Genomic DNA, 21,830 nt, shown 5'->3' with positions numbered 1-21,830 from the left:
GTGTCCTCAACTTTGTCCTTGACTCCAAACATCCTCTGAAGCATCAAAGACTGCCCACATCTGGAGACAAGACACTGGGCAGGATGGACTACACGGGGTCAGTGCTCATACACAATAGAGAGAATTCTTTATTTTAGAAGACTGTTTGCAGACTCAGGATTAGACTGATCATTAGGTTTGTTGTCAGGAAGGATTCTCCTAGTCGTATTGACAGGGAGTGGCTTATTCCATCTTTCCCTGCAGTACATACATGGATCAGCCACTAGAATAATTGGAACAGATTATATCAACTCAACTGCTCGTTATTTCCAAAGCTTAGGCTTTGCCCCTCTGCTCTCTGTGACACAAAACAGCTTCGAGTTACTTTGAAGTCTAGAAGGGTTTCGGTAACTGAAGTCTCCAGTACATAAAACAGTTTAAGAATCTCTGATAGACAGAAGATAAAATAATTCAAGGATTCCACCCCTTTTTAAAACTAATTTAAATGTTACACTGAATTTCTCAAGAGTTATTATGATGTTACAAATTTATTGTAGGAACTATCAATTAACATAAATTTTGGTGAACACAGCAAAATGTGTGCAATCTTTCTGAATATACCTGAATGACACAAAACTCAAATGTTGCTCAGTGGTTTTATCACTGCATAAAATAATTCCTAGAAGCCTTTTTTCCTAATTAGTATATGCTTTTATTATATTGATAGTTACGCTCATATGCTAACATCATTTTGCTCTCAAAATAGGAATTTGTCACAGAATCAGATTCTCCTTTGAGTTCTGCCTGAGTTCCTAATCCAACTTGCCAATAAAGTTGCCTGCCTGTATAATTCTTCGTCACACCAACTCTTGCACATGGGCCATATCTTTTAAGCCCTGAATGCCTTCCTCTAAGAATATGACTATTCAAGGTGATTTTCAAGACCAAAGCAAACACAGAACAAAAACTAGATCTATCTTGTCATACAACCATTTAAATAATCCAGCAAACTGGCCAGATCATCACTTGCTTAGCGCTAAGACTAATGCTTTAACTTAACACCAAAAAGACACCTTTATTTCACTGCATATCTGCATATGATTTCTCACTGCAGTGCTTACTGTTAGTTTTTATTACTTTTTTTTCAAGATGCCCTTAGGGTACCTTTGTACTGAAACCTTCTAGTACCTAGTAATAAAAGATAGACTTTTACATAGTGCAGCCGTAAGGTAAATATGAGGAAACATTAAGACCTTGCCTTTCAAAAACTGTCATTAACATCTTAGGAAATAATTCTTTTACTACTGTAGGCTGAAGATTCTAAATCCCCCTTCAAAAAATGAATACTGCATCAAAATATGGGACAGTGACCTAGAGTTTAGGTTCTTCTTCCATCCACAAGAACATTTACAATAACCTGAAGGGAGATCTCAGGAAAAGACAGAGTTGTAAAATGAAATTTTATACCCACAACAACATTATTTTGATCCATAAAAATGCAAAGCACATGTTCACATCTGGGATTTTAATAGCTTATTCAACAAACTTGTCTCAACTATTATTCTGCTGCATTCCTACAGAAGCAACACGATGAAGTCACAGTAGAAAACTCTGGCACCGGATGCATTCCAGATGTTCCTCTGCTTGCTTGAATCATTGCTTCACTGAGAATAATTTGATATACAGAACTTTCATAAACTTAAATATAATCACCAACAATTTTTCTTCCTACATTTGCTATGGCAAATATAATGTATGCATCATGTAAAGTGGGTATCACTCATAATTCCAAACATACTGATTGCAGCAAGTGGCAATTCTGCTCTAGCCAAGGTCAACAGTTGGTTTGGCAGAAATTCTGACCCAAACCGACATGTAATTATTACATCTTCAGAGATAAGAGGGAGGGTTAATTGTTCAAATTTGGGATCAAAGAACCTACAGGTACCCAGATTTGTATTTATTAATCACCTGCTTATAATAAGTAGTTTGACTCCTGCCTATGGATTAAACTATGATTTGGTAAACTGATTTCAGGTACTTCCAACTTAGCAAGTTCAATAAGCTATGAGATAAGTTTCCAGGAAACCAATTTTGAAAGAAATTATTACAGCGTTAATTGCCAGACTATGCTCGATTTTGACCGAATCAAGGAGAGCAACAGATGCACGCAGAACAGGACTAGAGCTCTTCTGAAATCAAGTACTTCATACACAGCCTGGTACGACTCACAGCAGGAAAAGGACTCCAAGGTCACTCTTACTGCCTATGTTTTCCAGGCTACTCCCAGAGATACACATGGTTTTTGAAGATCTTGAGGCAAAAATTGAAACACTGATGCTCAGTGTATGAGGACAGTTTCATGCGCTGGAGCCCCATGTACCCTTGCAGAAACGGAGCTCAAGAAAAACTTTTCATCTATTTCCAGACACCAACATGTTTCCATGGATGTTGCTGGTAGCTGCTGGTGCTTCTGAAAGGAAAGATGATTGAACACTGAAGACAAGTATGAGGAGAAAATGAAAAGGACAAAGCATTGCAGAAGTGGACACGATGGTCTGTATTTTGCCTTCCAAATATCCAGTTTTATTGCTCTGATTTCTTTTTGTCTTATAAAATAAAATTTCTTCACTCCTGATATCCAGACAGGGCCCTGAGAACAACTATAAGCTAGTGAATAGCACAAGAAGAGAAAGTTGTAGTGGACTGAATGCAGGAAAGGAAAATGGGAATAGCTGGTGCCACAAAACAGATAAACACTAAACGCAGTGCTGCAGCACCAGACCAGTTCACTATAAAGCATCTGGCCTGTAGCTGAGGTCTGAGGATAAACTGTCTCAAAGTAGATTCCAATCACACAGGGCTGGGAAAGGAGTATGAATCTTAGAAGTTACATAGATTCAGCACATAACCCCATGAGCAGAGAGTGAAGACAAGAACACCCACTCAGATGAATGCTGAAGTCCACAGATCTCAGAGCTGTTGTTTCTGGCTGTATTTATGTCTATGGGGTGTTCCCATTCATTCCCTTGACTGCTACAGATCTCTCTCTGCCTCATCTGCTGCAGGTTGACGTAAGGAAACATTTTGCTGCACATTAGACCTATGCCTGCTCTTCATCTTCTTCCTATAATACACGTAGTCAAGAAAGCACATTGCTCAAAGAACCAAGACGAGAAGTGGGGCCTAAAGCATATAATAACAGTGAAAACAGCAGTTAGTAAAATGAGTATACAAGACAGAAGAAACGGAGCTTGGAGAAAAGTCTAACTGAAGTTGTGACTATGGCATCTCAGGTCTCTATCTCTGTGGCATGGATTCTTGGACAAGCCTACATTTATTACTCAGATGACATTAATTATCTACAAAACCCACAATATTTTAATAATTTTTTTTTCAACATTTTCCATTTTTTCCTTGGAAAAAATCTACATACTTTATTTCTCCCTTGATATATTCCCACAGAAAACTTTTAATTTTTCTGAAATCACATTTCATCAGAAAAGTAATTTACAAAAATCCCAGTTTATCACAAAAATTCTTGGTTTGAGCCCTTAAATACGCTTTACTCTATTTTTACAGTTCAAAAGGTCAGATCTGCTGCTGCTTCCCAGATGGTTAACATATTCCCCTAACTCTCAACTCTGTTAAAATCCATCTGAGGTTTGATACTTACTTTACATATATATACACACATATAATGAATTATTCTTTCAGATTAACTATCTTCATGTATTACATTCATGAGGTATTCAAGCAATGCAATGGTTTTTAGAAGAAATCAACACATGGGTAGTAACCTACAACTGAGGAGCAGCAAATATACCTCAGAATCAGAGACTGCTACTTCTTTTAGTGACCAAAAGCAATCCTTTGTTGGTCTGCATCCACATTCTCAATTGTCCCTGTATACCTCTCCTTATGTGGTCGAAATCTTAATTCACTCAATAGCTATTCTAAATATTTTTTAGAGACACTAGCTCAATATACAGTATACATCTACAGTGAATAGAAGTAATAACCATTTCTCTCACACATACACAAGGCACATGCTTTCCAATCAAACTTACTTACATCATGTGGATTCCTTCTTGCTGTTAAACAGCTTTTTCCAGACTTCTGACATTTGTTTTTTCAGCGGTGCTGAAGTAGCAAACTGCCATTATGTAGAACACTGGGAGAGCTCCGGGACACGGAAAAGTTTGGGTCAGAATCACATAGCTACCTCCTACCTCTCCCTTCTCATGTCCAAAGAATCACTGGAATACGGGCATATTTGTATACTGCTCAGGAATCCAGGAAGGATCAGAGATCTTTGAGTGCCTCAAAAAATAATTAAACCCCCCCCACTTTATTGGGTATTTTTGCTGTTACTTTCATAGCAAAAAAAGACTTGTTCTGAGAATGCCACTCCTAGAAGATAGATGGTTTCACCGTTTTCTTTGATTCTTCTTTGGAGGTGGGTTTTTTGGCTCAGATGAGCATCACCAACTCCGGCAGATGAGTCACCATTACTTGAATATCATGTAAACTACACTGCTAAAAACTGCATGACTTCATTATACAGAAGCCATGATCCAGGTGTAAGTTGGAGATGGATGTGTGTAAGGAGAGTTTGTGTACCAGTTGGCTTGTAACCAATTTGGTAACACATAATAGTGTAGATATTTCCTTTCCATACTACTAGCTTACTCCTCCTTTTAATTAGGTCCTCCATAAAATGGGATTAAGTATTTTCTGTGAATGACATTAACCACACTGAAAACTGGTACCCTGTAGATTTAGAATTATGAACAAATCCAGTGAATCTAGGGATTCCTACTAACATTATTTTGTGTGTGTGTTTTGGTGTTGTTTTTTTTTTTTTTAAAGATTTAGATCTGAACATGGCAAAACCTGAATCATTCTCCAAACTCACTTCTTTGGAATTTCAAAAAGAAAGGAAAAAAACACCCTTCAAAACCTCCTATGCTCAAGGTAAGCAGAAATCTTTTGTACTATCTCAGAGTACAAATGCAAGTAAATTCCTCACTACAGAAACCCTTGAATAGAGTAGTCTCCCAGAAAATAAAACAAATGGGTAGTAAAAGAAAAGAAAGCAATTGAAAACATAATTTAAACAGATAATACCGAGAGCCTGCTGGTCTGCAGAAATTTCAAAGCACAAAGAAATTTCTGACTGGAATCCAACAAGAAAACCTAAGAGGAAGCAGGGCAAAAAGTTCTACTCTAAGTTGTTCACATTTCCTAAATATCCATCAAATTAGCTCCTACCTGGAACGTGATGGCAACAAGAATTATGGCAGTTAAGAGAAGGAAACTGGGCCAATTAAAGCATTCCAGTTTCTGTCCTAATGGAAAATAACACTCTCATATCTTGTAATACATAGGGTCCTCCTCTGATACCTTGGTCCTCAATGCAGCATATAAATACTTTCCTTATTGTGACGGCTAGATGAGGCGCTTAGGGACATGGTTTAGTGGGCATGGTGGTGTTGGGTTGACGGTTGGACTCGATGATCTTGGAGGTCTCTTCCAACCTTAATGATTCTATGATTCTATGATTATGTTTTTTAATTTGTACATATAGTTTATACTATAGCAACAAAAAGTTACAACTGTATATATGAAATTCATTGTGGCATCCACTGAGCAGGCTACCTCCACCTGATCACATGCCATAGTTCTTAATTCTGAAGATAATCCCATGGTAACTTTGATTACAGAGACAACACATGAAAAAGCACTAACCACTTAATATTTTTCATGTCATTGTGCCTCATTACACAATAAAAATAACATTTTAATAAAAACTTTATATTCTGGTTATATCATATAACTAATTTAGGAAGACAAGCCAGGAACGTTTACCTTTGTATTTAATAATATCTCTCACAAAAAAAACCAGAAACTTTCAAGAAATAACTAATACAGTCCTGTGGTGTGTAGAAATTCAGCACTGCAAAGCTAGTAAGTGTTTACATATGGCATGTCTAGGAATATTTACTATCATTTTGTCTCTGAAGCACCAATTAAGCCAAAGAACTTAAAGGCTGCATCCTCTGCTTCAGGGAAGGTCCATGTGATGTTAGAAGAGCTGGCAGAAGCTTAGATTTCCTATGGATCTTTGTGAAGCCAAATAGGCAAACAAAAAGCAACTAAAGTGATGAGACACAACGTGAATATCAATGGAGTGAGAAACTGTTCTTAGACACAGCAGAATCGCTACCTATAGGTTACTGTCAGACTTAAGCACTCAGAATGTATAAAAAGAGGAGGTGAAGAGAAATTTTCAGATACTTCAGTAGAGGCCCAACAAGAAAATATAATTAATTTTTGCAGGTAACTCTAGGATGAGCAAAGTACAGTTTTATCAGCTCAAAGAAATTTGACTAGACAGCAAATTGAAGTAAAAGTGAAAGTTTTCTATTTTAGTAATATTAATCCTAGATAATTAATAATATTAACTCTGTAGAATTAATACAGGAAATGTTCAAATTCCCAAGAAAATTATTTTCTTTATTCTCTATAAGACACTGAAGTGTTAGGCTGCATTTTCCCTTTAATGTTTTAAGAAAACGCTGCCCGTGCCTGCTACTAATATTATATATATATTAAGAAGTCACTGAGCTCTACACGTGTGTGCACCATGAGAAACACAATTCTCTTTCAAAATGCATGCACGCTGACAGATTGCATAAGGCAAGAAGATATTCCATTAGGAAGTGCAGGCACTCAGGAAAAGCTGTTTGCTCCTTCACTTGAGAGTATTTGATATTATTAGATTTCTATCTTCTTGTATTTTGGGGAAGGAAAGATAAAAGGACTGTTAGAGCAGTCCATAGAGTAAGATCCACTAATCAGACACACAACCTGAAGAAAAACTAAAGATTACTGTGAAAATAAACTCACATGTCAAATCTAAGCTTAAAAAGTTGATACTAAAATTAAATGCCTTAAATGGATCTTTTCTGTATTCATCACAGCCATAATCCTGCAAATGCCAAATATAAGTTTATTTAGCTTGCCTGCAAATATTAATTACAATAACTAGTCACCATGTCTTATTCCTATTAACATCAACAGAAACTTGCTGACTGAGCTTGAAAGGAGCTGTCCCTTAGACAGGAACAGATGACAATTTGTCAGATTAATTGCTGTTCTTTCTTACATTTTTCAGAGGTAATGACTGTAATTAGCTCTTCACTTCCTACAGAAAACTAGTTTCACTGCAGTAATTGCATAAGATAGGTTTTTGTATTCTTATATAAAAGAAGTCCTCTGATGTTGGCAAATTAGTCAAGTCAATTGAACTAAAGATTACACATGAATTTTATACAAAAGATGAACTTCCTTTCTGATCAGTGATTGACTGAAAAAAGGGTTAAACATTATAACACCAGCTGCAGGCATAGAATTTAATCAAGCAAAGCTTCCACCGCAACCTTCAAATAACTTTTCCTAATCTTGCAAGAGAGAAAGAAACAGTTTCAGACAGTTTACCCACTAAATTGTTATCCATTAAGACAGTATTTTCAAATTCCTCACTACTACTGACTTACCAAATAAAGAAAAAGAAAAAATCTGTAAAGATGAAAAGTTAATGAGGGGAATTTTGTAATAACTGAGTGAAATGTAGCAGCCTATTATACACAGAAATTAGACCAGATATTTTTTAATTATCATTGAACCTACAAAACTATCAAAAGATAAAAAATTAACATTGCTGTCACAGCCACTGAAGCTGCCAAAGCACACTATTATTAAAAGCAGCTCAACATAATAAACCAGCTGTATTTAAGATAATCACTGTCATATCTGAGCATGTCAAAAATCTCTGAAATATTTATTCTCACAATCCCAACAGGTAAGAAAATAATTCTATTTGCTGGTGGTGAACTGAGACATGGAGAAGCTAAAGACTAGATCAGCAAACAACTCAAGCACCTGATTTCTGTTCACTTCCCAAACTACATACAAATCCAAAACTGAAAACCTCAAATCTGCACTGATAACTCTGGATTCAACTAGCCTCCATCATTACTTTTTCTATCAAGATTCTGCAAGTGCCTTGACTATATCTACTAATTAGATATTCATGACCCTTATGGACAACCCAAGAAAGGTTGTATCATCAGAGAATACAGATCAAGATCTGCACTCAAAAACAGCCTGCCGGATGAGGAACTAGTGAGCTGAACTCTCATCACCCAAACACTCTTTACCAAACAAACCAATGAGCAGGGTATAGGAAGTCCAGCTTCCATTTCTTCTTTTTTATGTGTCAAAGCATTCAATTCATACCTCATACAGCCAGGTAGAGTCCTACGCATTTAGGGTATAAGTGAGAAGAGAGGTCCTAGTTTTTAGCACTGAACAGATCCAAGTATCCTGAATTATGTTAAAACAGGCAAGGCAGAACATCCATGTGAGTTATGTGTGGCTAAGGCACTTACTGGAGTAGATGAAGAGGTACTGAGAGATGCTTTCATAGAATCATAGGATATTTCAAGCAGGAAGTTGGAAGGGACCCATAGGGATCATCGAGTCCAACTCCCTGCTCCTTGCAGGACTACCTAAAACTAAACCATATGACTAGGAGCATCGTCCAGATGCTCCTTGAACTCTGACAGGCTTGGTGCCGTGACCACTTCCCTGAGGAGCCTGTTCCAGTGACCGACCAGCCTCTCAGTGAAGAACCTTTTCCTAACGCCAATCCAAACTTCCCCTGATGCAGTTTCTGAAACAGATACAACACAAATATCTACTGGAATCAGGATACTAATCCAAAAGACCTCCTCCTTCCAAAGAAGTATACTGCTGTATTTGAGTCACTCGTACTTAATTCATTTTGGTTCAGTGAAACAGCCTCAGCAAGACAAACTGGGGGAAACACACTTTGGGATGTCTTGTTTCCAGGAAATTCATCTTTGGAACACTACTGATGAGGAAAAAACCCAACTTGTTATAAATGATGTGAAGTTCTCAAACAGAAAAAGATGGCAGCTTTCCCCTGAGGTCTTCCACCTATTTTTAACCAGTGTCGTATCTGTAAACTTTTATCATTATTCTGAACAGACAACCTATGTTATTTATTTCACAACATTACAGGACGAAGAGAAACCGCAGGTAAAAGTCAGGTAGATACTGTTTACACAATCAGTATGCTACAGGTGCAGTACTGCCACACAGCAAGCACTGATCATTCTTATCTACATCAACCATTTTGCCATATGCAAGTACCAAGAAATATGTGAAGGCTTACCATTCCCACACCACAAACTGTTCCATCAGCCAAAGGCATGTGCTGAGTACGACAACCCTTGTGAACACCTTCTGTGCTTGTGCACCATAAGCGTTTGCATTGTTTCTAAAAAGAAAACAAGATTACCTTTGTTGTACCTGTAACACCATTTTAGACATTAGTTGGTATATTTATATTGGTTTCTCATACTATGTGAGTTTAGTGTTTGCTATTAGTAATACAATTTTTTTTACAGATTGTCCTGGTTTCGGCAGGGATAGAGTTAATTTCCTTCCTAGTAGCTGGTACAGTGCTGCATTTTGGATTTAGGCTGAGAACAAAGTTGATAACACACCCATGTTTTAGTTGTTGCTAAGTAGTGTTTACACTAGTCAAGGACTTTTCAGCTTCCCATGCTCTACCGACTGAGAAGGCTGGAGGTGCACAAGAAGCTGGGAGGGTGCACAGCCGGGACAGCTGACCCCAACTGGACAAAGGGACATTCCATACCATGTGACGTCATGCTCAGCATATAAAGCTGGGGGAAGAAGAAGGAAGGGGGGGGATGTTGGGAGTGATGGCGTTTGTCTTCCCAGGTAACCGTTGCGTGTGATGGAGCCCTGCTTTCCTGGAGATGGCTGAACACCTGCCTGCCCATGGGAAGGAGTGAATGAATTCCTTGTTCTGCTTTGCTTGCATGCGCGGCTTTTGCTTTACCTATTAAACTGTCTTTATCTCAACCCACAAGTTTTCTCACTTTTACCCTTCCGATTCTCTCCCCCATCCCACTGGGGAGGAGTGAGTGAGCAGCTGTGTGGTGCTCAGTTGCCGACTGAGGTTAAACCACGACACAGATAAAACCCAACCACAAAAACCCCAAAATTTAAAAAAAATGGATTTTGCATAAGGCCAGACAGGAATGTGGAGTATTTGCAACTGATCTCGTTAGAAGTAATAGATAACTTCATCTTCTAATTCAGTAGATAATTTAATAAAAAAGCATGTAAGATTACAGCTGATACTATGCAGCACAGTGAGTATAATCCCCAGATAAAGACACAAACTGGAATTATTTTTAAATATACACTGACTAGAAAATTAAGAAGAAAGCCTCCTTTTCAAATTGTTAAGACTCTTAATGGACAAATAACCTTTATGGATTACAAAATTTACAAAGCAGTCTTCAGTAACACCATCTTCAGGTCTTTGAACGCCCCTTTACTTTTCTGTAATATTCCCATAAAGCCTGACTCCTCCCAAACAACACTTTACCTCACCAACAGCTCCTCTTAATCCAGTCTGAATCTGATCTTAAATTCTCTCCTTTAAACAGCTCCAACAAGCCATGCAATACTAGTAAATGTATTTGAGAAGTTGGTCCAAAATCTAACTGTGTGACATCTCAACAGTAATGAATGAAGTCATAATGTTATATTTCTATTTATTTTATATTGCAATGGCCACATTAAGTTTTCGAAGTACAACTTAAGTGCATTAATCTACTCAAGTTTTCTTTCCAGATCCCAGTTTTCCTTTACAGAAATTTTTGGTTAAGTATAGAAAATGTACACTCTAACAGCCTTGAAAAATATTTTCTGATGCTTTGACAAAGTACAGGGAATCTACACTTTGGACCAAACATTTGGAACAAATATTTGAATTAATATATTAATTTTGAAGTTATCGATTTGTAAAAAGTACTAAAAGAAGCAGATAAGAAAGACCTGTTAAGGTAAGATAGGGGCTATAATGTGAAAACATTTGTAAAAGTGTTGAAATAAATCCCTTTCAGTAGTTGCAGGAAGCCTTGATTTATGTAGCTTTAGATCTTTTGAAGGAATTATAATCACATTTACAGATGTGCAAATCAAAATGAATTAATCCTACTTTTTAATTCTATGTATTTCTAGCACATGGAGCTTCAATACTCTCCAATGTACTCTTCCCCTTTCAACAAAATAGAACCTGAACTTTGACATATTTCAGGATAAAATTCTTCCAAAACCAGAAGTCCTGAGATTTCCTTTCTAAATCTACCTTTCAGTAATTTTTTAGTACAGATTGACACGACACTATTGTTCACTTACCAGATACGGGCACACTTGTGACCCAAGACCAAACATAAGTTCACACTGCTTGTTGACATCATACATTGACCCAGGCAGCTGAGAGGAAAGATCGTATATTCTTCCACTTGGTTTGTCTAGGAGACATTCACCATAACCAGTACTGTTGTAAAACAGGAACAAAACATGAATAGATCACTCCTAATTAATTCATTGGGAGCTTACTCACATAACACTTACACCTGCATATCTCAGTGGACTTACAGGTTTGCATGCCTACCTGCCTATATAATGACTTTAATTAAAATTAGTAAAATAAATCAGGTCATTTGATTTTCCTTTATTGGATTTTGCATTATATCCACCAAACAAAGCTTAAGGCTCTTTTTGCTTTATGGCTGTCATTTCCCATTTTCACATTCTTACAGGAAAAAATATGGTACTGCCTAAATTATACCTACCACTTATTTTTTAAATAAAAATTTCCTAAAATAAAGTTTGGCTGTTCTGACCTACTAAAATCATACAAAAGAGTTTATCAATAACCAATGCCACTACAGTAAAAAAAAAATTCAAAGATGATTTTTCTGGAGGACTGAGGCCCTACGAATCAGTGGTTAAACCTAACAACAACACAAAATTGGTATTTAAGCAACACCTTTAAATATTTCTCAGAAAGACATTAAATTGAAAAAACCAACATAGCATTATATTGATACTTACTCAAGAAATTCAGTGATATATTTTTGACTGCATTTTGACCAGGTCCACGGACTTGTATGGTAATTTAAAGTTGGAGCCATTACATGGTATTGATGTTTAATTCCAGCTTCCTTACATTTAAAGCTGTCATCATGAGGCACATTAAATCTAAGAAGCAAAACAGGCAAACTCCAAAACAAATTCAGCAATAGTTAATTGAAACTCTCTTTGTTGTAGCAGCAAAATGCTTGAGTTTTGAGTTTGAAAATGCCTTAAAATTTAATGGGACTCACTTAATATGATTATTTGACATTATGGCAATAGATTTTTTAGAAATACCTTACAAAATTCCCTCCTTTTCTAAAATGCTCCTAATTACATAATGCTGGGCACAGTAAGAATTTTACAATTACATAGTTCTTTAGCCCACCAGAAAAATGCCAGTGTTTTGGGAGTATGCCACTTTAAATAAAGAACACGTCTCCTTGACTGAATATACAGGCCTTCACTAGACTGTCCGTAACATTCTTCCCCAGTATTCACTTCACAACTCTTACAATTCAGTAACAAAAACAAACGACAGAGCACATCAACATCATATTATGCAACTAATAAACTGAGATATAAAATAAGACGATGTAAGTACCATGACAAATGGCATGTATCTAAATGAACTTCCAGGCACATGAAAATCAATGAGCTAGCTACTGAGCTCTGTAACGTTGTCGTTACCTACACTGTGGCATGCCTCATGGAGCTAGAGTATAGCACCTTTCTGCCATCACTGATGAGGTATGCTTCATAAAATAAAATGCTGTCATCTCCTCTTATTTTTCTGTGTAAAGTATTTCTCTTTGTGTTACTCTATTGTATTCTGAAAGGATCAAACACAAGGAAGAATATTTCTGCGTTATATTAAAAATTGTCTTTTCTTAAAGATAAATTCCTATCAGGGCTAGAATGCAGTTGGAGTTAACAGGACTATGTTGCACATCTAAGATATCTGTCGCAGTGTCCCAACCAGTTCATATGATAACAGGACAGAACACAGCTGTATGGCCAGTATTTCCCATAATTCAGGATACCAACCAGGTTATAAAATTCACAATTTCTCTACCTCTAGGTGGTGGGCAGAGCTGGCTCACTGCAAGGGCCAAAAATAATGACTCTAAAGGATGTAGCAGACTGCACCCTCTTAGAAACGTAGAGCCCGTCACTGGAAATCAGTCATATTCAGAAGGAAATAAAAAAATTTACCTGCTGGGAAATAGGTACTTACACATGTCCAAGCTCATGCGCTATTGTAAAAGCGGCACTCAATCCATTTTCTTCGCTTATAGAACAGCTGCGTAGTGGGTCACACATTGTACCTAGCTCTGCTAAACCTGCAAAATTGAACCCTTATATAAAAGCTTAACAGAATGAGTTTTCATATAGGAGTGACTCTACAAATGAATACTACGGCACACGAGTTGAAAGTCATGCCTCAACTATACAGCAAGTTTACACAAAACGATCAACCACCTGGCACCAAAGTACATGCCAGGGCAGAACAGCATTGAGAAGTTGATTTTTTTGTCTGTGTGACTTAAATTTTCATCTATTTTCTGATTTATTCCTAACTGAGTTTTCTCCCTACAGTGAAATTGTTATATATTTTCTGTTATAAAATCATACTGATTAAAAAAGAATAACTCACCAAGAGTATCACACTTCTCTCTAGCTCTGCAGATATCTTCCCTTGAAGGAAAAGATTTATTTAAAATTATTACAGCAAATAAAAGAACATTTTTAAAGTATTTCACTGTTACTATATTAATTACAGCAATTGCAAATCAGATTCTCAATTTTTAATCTTACAGTCCATTCAAACAATTTGCATTCTAGTGAAAGAAGTAATTTAAATTCACCAGACTAAGCTCACAGTATTGCTTTCTATCTAGCTTGCAAAGAATAAAAATTCAAATACTATGTTATTTCTCTACAATGCAGAAGGTAGATCAAGCACGAAATGCTGCTGAAAAACGTGCAGATTGCAGTATACTTGAAACTACCTTATGTAGTGGACCATCTGCCAAAATAACAACGTAAAATTCAGGACAAATATGAAACAGTTTGAAGTACTGGAGTGTGTCCAACTTGAACACTGGGGGAAGAAAAATAATGAAAAAGAACAGCAAAAGAGAGAATATATTTCAGTGAATGAACATCAGAACCTTCGCTGAGGCGATCAACATACAGGAAGAATATATACAAGTATTTAAGTGTTTTCCATTTGTAAGCTTTTGGTAGTTCTAATTACTCCTGGGCTATCATGAGCTGACTGTCACTGCATTCTTCAGCTGATTCTACTATGTACAACACCCTGTCCCTATCACATATACGTACAATGGTTAAAGACTTCATTTCCTTGTAGCAATTTCAGGAAATTAACTCTCTCCCTGCCAAAACCAGGACACAGGTCTAAGTAATTTCCATCATCTTTAACAAAAGGTTCATCAGCTGGTTAGCTACCAACATAGCACTGTCAGTAATTGCTCACGTATTGATAATCAGTGGTTTGGGACACGCGAGATGGTCTTTATTCACTTCAATTATCTATGAACAATATCAGTGGAATTGTTAAAAAATGCTGTTGTAAAAAAGAAACTGAAGCATTTGTCTCACCTAGCTGAGTAATTATGGCTATTTCAGATACTGTACCTAGTGATAAGAACAGCAGTATCATGATGAGAAGGGTGAGCATCATCCAAAGTGTTTTGTGCTTGCTGCCATAAGCAAAAATTACGAAGAGTGGTAGCTGCATTGAAAGTGATAGCTGGTCCTTCCTAAGCAAAAAATGGCCAAGAAAACCAAATAAGGGTTTTAATATTCATCCACTTGTACTTATTACTTTGTCATTTGTGCCCCTAATCTGCAAAACAATGACTGTGCATGGAAAGGAAGTCAGCAGGATGCCACGTAAGTTCACTCACAGACTTGTTTGTAGTATCAGGTCTTAATTTAGCTACAAGTCATCAGTCATGAGAACCCATTATTTTTATCAGTGTATGTGAGCATGCACCATGTGTTAAATATTAAAAAAAATAGCATGACAAGACATTTATGATAAATAAATATAAAAACATGTATTTGAAAAGTGTATACTTCTTACAATCTTAAAATATTACAGTTGTGAGGGCTGGAACTCTCCATCAAAACCCTCTATAAAAGCTGTCATTTCCCTTTCATGTTTCAATGTGTATAACCATGCTTTAGGTAGTTATGCCATAAGCTTTCATATACTACCTGATTTATGTCCATTTAGGTCAACAGAAGGTGCTAATAGAGAAGTGGGGAAATACAGGCATTAAATAAAAGGTCCACAGTTAACCTCACATTTGACATTTAGTCTCCTATTTTAAAACAAAATTTTATAGTCAAAGAAAATATTTTGTATTTAAAACTAAAAAAATTTTAAGCTTTGGAAATTCATGTATTTTATTTCTTCTATTAAGAAAGAAATCTTTTTAATATTTATTTTTCCTACCTGTTCATTGTGAATTACAATTAATTTTACAATAACTATATTTATAAGATTTCCAATACTTGAATCTTTATAGATTGCTGCAACCTAAAGAGAAAACAAGTCAGAAGATTAGAATATTAAACTCATCTGATAAACCATATCTCTCTTTGCCATGCAAACAAGTTATCAAAGAAAAACAAGTTGTTACACAACACATGTCTCATACATCCATCTGTACCTTTCTACCCAAGGATATGGTGACAAACCCAAAATAGTTGCCCAGTTTTTAATATCCAAATAGCTATAATTTTATATTCATTTCCAAACGCTTAGACACCATGTTGAAATGCTAGTGTAAAAAGTATACTTATTATACACTGTAAAACCTGTAGTTTAGTGATAAAATATCAAAGAAAGAACAAAAGTAATGTCACTGACTGTCATAGACATAAGCTGGTTTATGTGGATGATTTGTAGAATCAATACCTAAAATATTAGAGGGTTTTAGAAAGGAACTTTGAACGAGTAAATGTTTGCCCTTGCTTTTAATGGAAGCTGGACCAAGTTGTAAACCTGTATTGAAAATACACAACACATACAAAAGGTTTCTTTACTCACTCATAAAATTCGTATTAACATACCCAAGAGGCATTTTTATATATAGTCCTGCAGCCAGATAGTAAAAATCATGAGTCAACTCCATACACCAATATTTTGGAAGTTATTCTTCATAAAAGCAGTAAAAAAGTTTATTCATTCTCAATAATAGCTTCATTCATCTCATCCATATGGATTCTACAATTTGGCTTAAAGCAGTCATTGAATGACAGCCTTACCTAAACAAGAGCTGCCACCAAACACAGAAGTACTGGCTTTCCTCCCTTCTGACTTGTGCTAAAGCTGCAAGGCTACCAAAGTAACAGGATCAGGGAACTGATCCAGCTGCAGAACGTTGGGGTTTTTTTTTCTTTTTTTTCTATCATGTTATGTTGATCAACATGATCTCATTCCTGGTGCAGCCCTTTCGACACAGGTGCTAACAGAGAAAGGTGCAGAAGAACAGACTTCTTTCAAAAGTAGCCTACGCTTGAACCGGCTCAAATTGCTTGTGAAACCACAGCCTTGCTGTGTATGAATCCTATGTACCTGAGACCAAGTCATTCTGCTAAAAGTTGGAACTGATAGAGCACTGGCTCCCACTGACTCATACCCTCCCTTCCTCTAAACTGGAGAGAGCACAATGCGCAGTGTTGTCCTTCCTTCTTTTGCTGATACACAAGCTGGAAATAGAGGATTTGATAAGGGCAGGGAAGGAGGCTGAGTTTTGGAATCCATGTGGAGAACACATTTCAGAGTAGCACAGCTATTGTCTGCTTCCTTCCATACAGACTCCATTCTTGGTTACTAACCAGCAAGCGTCCAATTATTCTGAGGTGGGAATAAGCAGCATCAATGAAGCACTCAATGAAGAGTTCAATTAGGCATAGACACACTCATAATACCTTTGTCAAAGAAAAGGTGCCTGTAAAGGCTCAAGCACTATTTAGGCAGAAGGGGTTACTTGAATTTGAATGGAATAAACCACCATTTTGCCATTATCAAAATCACTTTTAAACTACCACAAACTATCAAGCTCATAATGTGTTCTTACAGTTTGAGATCCACTTTGATAAACCTAGAAAGGATATTTCTGGATATTTATCCTCCCCTTGAAATATCACAAACAGTCAAGGTATGTTCCTGAATGAATTGTCATCTTAGAATAACATAACAATTATCACATTCATCTCAGCTCATGTAACTAATAGTAAGCGAGCTAAATTCCTTCAGTCAATGGAGAAGGAAAAAGATAAACTGTTGTGTAGACATGCCTATCTGAAGATACACATTTAGATATATGTATTTTCATACAAGACAGTAAGATATTTCATTTCTTCATCCCTTTACTATGGAGGGAGACGAGATGTCAAATTTTCAGATGTATGAAGCTAGGGGAGATTAATTCCAGCCCAACTATTTCAAGTTTTATTTCTCTTTAGCAAAGAAGAAACAGAAGACAGGTTCATATGGCATTCCAAAAATCATGTCAGAGAGGAATCTGAAATGAGATCTGTGAGGATCTCTGGCTTATAATGTGAAGACACTTATCCCGAGGATTGACTGTCCTACCACTTAAGCTGATATAAAAGCCACTTACAACAGAGAATTTCTTACAGCATAAATCTATACAAGAAGACTACATGCATATGGTGTTAACAGAAAGATCTTTTATTGAACAGGTAACAAAGCCAGACTGCTTCATGTCTAGATTATAATGTTGAAACAGACACTGCTATAGAAATGCAGTAAACAGAATCCTAGAATGATTTGGGTTGGAAGACCCTTGAAGATCACCTAGTCCAATCCCCCTGGCTATGGGCAGGGACATCTTTCACTAGATCAGGTTGCTCAAAGCCCCATCCAACCTGACCTTCAACTCTTCCAAGGATGGGGCACATCCACAACTTCTCTGGGCAACCTGTTCTAGTATATTACCACCCTCATCATAAAAACTTTCTTCCTTATCGCCTAACTGGCGATAGGACAAAAGGAAATGGCCTCAAGTTGCGCCAGGGGAGGTTTAGATTGGACATGAGGAAAAATTTCTTTACTGAAAGAGTGGTTAAACATTGGAACAGGCTGCCCAGGGAAGTGGTTGAGTCACCATCCCTGGAAGTATTTAAAAGACATGTAGATGAGGCGCTTAGGAACATGGTTTAGTGGGCATGGCGGTGTTGGGTTGACGGTTGGACTCGATGATCTTGGAGGTCTCTTCCAACGTTAATGACACTATGATTATACCGAATCTAAATCTACCCTCTTCCAGTTTAAAACTGTTACCCCTTGTTCTGTCAACTACAGGCCTTAGTAAAAAGTCTCTCTTGATCTTATGAGTCCTCTTTACATACTGAAAGGCTACAATAAAGTCTCCCTGGAGCCTTCTCTTCTGCAGGCTGAATAACCCCAACTCTCTCAGCCTTTCCTCACAGGAGGAGTGTTCCAGCCCTCTGACCATTTTTGTGGCCCTCCTCTGGACCCACTCCAACAGGTCCACATCTTTCTTGTACCAGGTGCCCCAGAGCTGGACGCAGTACTCCAGCTGGGGCCTCATGAGAGCAGGGGGCAGAATCACCTCTCTCAACCTGCTAGCTATGCTTCTTTTTATGCAGCCCAAGATACAGTTGGCTTTCTGGGCTGCGAGCGCACATTGCCGGCTCATGTCCCATTTTCCATCCACCAGTATCCCCAAGTCCTTCTCCACTGGGCTGCTCTCAATCCATTTATCTCCCAGTCTGTATTGATACTGGGGATTGCCCTGACCCAGCTGCAAGACCTTGCACTTGGCCCTGTTGATCTTCATGAGGTTCACATGGGCCCACTCCTCAAGCCTGTCAAGGTCACTCTGGGTGGCATCCCTTCCCTCGAGCAGATCAACTGAATCACTCAGCTTGGTGTCATCTGCAAGCTTGCTGAGGGTGCACTCGATCCCACTGTCTGTCATTGATGAAGATATTAAATAGTATTGGTCCCAATACGGACTCTTGAGGGACACCACTCGTTACTAGTTTCCACTTGGACATTGAGCCATTGACTATAACTCTTTGGACATGGCCATCCAGCCAATTCCTTATCCATCTAACAGTCCACCCATCAAACCCATATCTCTCCAATTTAGCGGCCAGAATGTTGTGGGGGACCATACCAAAGGCCTTACAGAAGTCCAGGTAGATGACATCCATAGCTCTTCCCTTGTTCACTGATGCAGTCACTCCATCATAGAAAGCCACTAGAGTAGTCAGAAACATCTTTCTATTAACTTGTAAATCAGTCTAGTTAGTGTCTTGTTTTGGAACAGAAAGCTCTGAAATTCAGGGAACAGCTGTATTTCACTGTCTTTCAAGTAAAGAGCATGCAGGTCATATGAGGTACTGACACCTGACACAGTGGACAAAAACCAACACAGGGTTTGTCCAGTTCTACAAGGGTGTATCTCAGGCAGAATAGGCAAAGGGATTGAGAACTGGATGGGGGGTTAACTAGGTTCAGCTAACACCAAGTAATACCAAGAGTCCCTAGAATGCGACTATCAACCTTCAGTGCAACATTACCCCTCAGTTTCTTAAAGGCCTCCTGTACCATAGTATATGAGAGAGACTCATTTCTGATCCAAGGTGATTAGAATGATCTGGGCAAGGAGTCCAAGCTGGAGCCTTCTGGGGATTGAAGCTTAATCATAAACAAGAACAAGAAATGCTATTACTGTAGCTGATGGATGTTCCATCGTGTACATTAATAGTCCCTTGAAAAAAAAAATCTGTTATTGTTGTGCAAGTGCTGTCTGTTGAGGTTATCTGCTAACAAAAAAAACTGAAAACTTAGAGGAGGCAAAAGAAACCAACACAAAACCCAGAGTCAGGTGTCCTCCCTCCTGCCTGTTGACACAATGTCCATTTAAAATATTTGAGCAAAAGTATTTCTTCAAAACCCATACCTCAGAGGAGATGCATTAGACTGAGTAAGTATAAGACAGAAGAATAGCTCATTGCATACCTGAAGAGAATCTGTGGCAGGACCTTGCAACACCATATCCATGCACCATCTGAATTATCTACTGGGTATCTCTGTCTGGTGAACAGCTGAGGCCTGAAGTCACATCACTTAGATGCCCGAGGCCAGCAGTTCTTGCCAGAATCTGAAGCATACTTTCTCTCATACTAGAGACAGGTAAGCTCCCGCTAAACGTAAAAGTAACACTGCTCTCATTAACCCTACATTTGAGTCGAAGTATGGATCCTTTGTCTCATGGGCACTTTCATGACCTCCAAACATTTAGCTATTACCACTGCTTTCAAAAGATCAAAGAGCAAGACTCTGCTGATAATGAGATGCCCTTACTAGTGAAGTAAGGTATATTCTGGCTGAACACGTGTGAAGAGAAAAATCCTGAGAGTTGAAAACCACAAATCAAACTTGAAGATTTACCTATGGAACTGTACAGGCTAAAATTATCAACTGAGACTTGAAATGATAGATCAATGCAGAGAATATCAAAGATCTGGAATATGAGATTCTTATTTTTAGTGGAAAAAATAAAGGCATAAGTACTCCCTACTCCTGTATTCTAAGGATACCCTTTCAATGCTCTCTTATTGGAAACATTCATGAAAGAGGGTGATGAAATGATCCTCATCATTCCAGGGATAGGAATTTGATATAATACACCATTTCTTTACAATTTCCAGATCTACTTGCTTTACAGTGATTTAAATCCAGGCTTCACAGAAGTAGGAGATAATAGCCAAGACAAAGGGAAATTAGTTTCAAGAGATTTTTCAGACTCTTAAAACCAGCATCCACATCACAGAACAGTTCAGACTGCACAGTAACAAAGAAAGGAAAAAAATAAATATACAAATGAAGCTAGTTACCCTTCAGTGGAAGGAGCACAGCTTTTATTTTCACAAAATTCTCAAAGATTAAGTCAGATCTTGTCATCACCACAGCTGTGGCTGCCAGGTAACTGGAAGCAACTTGGTCACAAAAAAGTTTAGTTTCTCTTGATATCCCTGTTGTAACTGTCCATTAAACTGGGACCATGAATTGTGGCAAAATGCCCTATTTAGAAAAGGGGCTAGTAAACAAGCAAGTACATCTAGAGGCTGGAAGGATAAATAAATGATATATCCAAATCAAATTGGACTCCTTCAGCTCTCTTTTCCTAAATGTTGTATCACAGTATCAAGAGAATACAAACATTCATATCCCTTGAAAGAAACATGATATCACTTCTTAGCTCACATGTCTTTTGCAGGCTCCACTAATCTCTTATTTATCACTGTAGTGCTGAAATGATGCAAGATATGCAGGATCTGGGAGAATTCACCTTCACCTCTTCCACACTCATATATTTCATAAGACCCCAGAAGTGTCTGAAGTCATGAGATAAAGAAGTCATCACAGCATTTACTGCTTTACTGAGAGAATGAGAAAGAGCTGTGTTATTTTTCCTGGTGTTACTCCTATTCTGGTCCATCCATATTTCTGTACAAACCTGTGCTTTCACCAGTGGAAGCAATGCCAGCAGAGACTTCTCATGCAAACTTGCACAAGTATACCTACACACCTCAGTTACCATTCTTCCCCCGCTATGAGTTTTAGGTTATCTCCTGTCCCCTCATCCAAGTCCTCTTCAATCTACCATCCCCTGAGTTAACAAAGTAGAGGTTCCAGATGACTCCCTATTGTGCTCTAGTGGAGGCAAAAAGAAAGAATACATCCTTTTTTAAAAGGC

The 21,830-nt window shown here is 37.7% G+C and overlaps 1 protein-coding gene across 1 annotated transcript in view; it reads right to left on the bottom strand.

Annotated features, from left to right (window-relative positions):
• Window positions 1-21,830, bottom strand: part of ADAMTS20 (ADAM metallopeptidase with thrombospondin type 1 motif, 20) — a 114,289-nt gene that overhangs the window by 65,718 nt on the left and 26,741 nt on the right. Inside the window, exons 5-11 of the mRNA XM_009327697.1 lie at window positions 15,521-15,604; window positions 14,695-14,819; window positions 13,691-13,731; window positions 13,271-13,376; window positions 12,013-12,159; window positions 11,311-11,452; window positions 9,245-9,349 (exon numbers count right to left, since the gene is read on the bottom strand). Of these exons, the coding sequence (XP_009325972.1) occupies window positions 9,245-9,349; window positions 11,311-11,452; window positions 12,013-12,159; window positions 13,271-13,376; window positions 13,691-13,731; window positions 14,695-14,819; window positions 15,521-15,604 (750 nt within the window). The remainder of the gene's footprint in view (window positions 1-9,244; window positions 9,350-11,310; window positions 11,453-12,012; window positions 12,160-13,270; window positions 13,377-13,690; window positions 13,732-14,694; window positions 14,820-15,520; window positions 15,605-21,830) is intronic.

Source organism: Pygoscelis adeliae, unplaced genomic scaffold, assembly GCF_000699105.1.
Source record: "Pygoscelis adeliae isolate BGI_AS28 unplaced genomic scaffold, ASM69910v1 Scaffold113, whole genome shotgun sequence".
In the NCBI taxonomy this organism is placed as follows: Eukaryota; Metazoa; Chordata; class Aves; order Sphenisciformes; family Spheniscidae; genus Pygoscelis; species Pygoscelis adeliae.
Note: the sequence above shows the minus strand (reverse complement) of the source record. Positions and strands in the feature narration are given on the sequence as shown.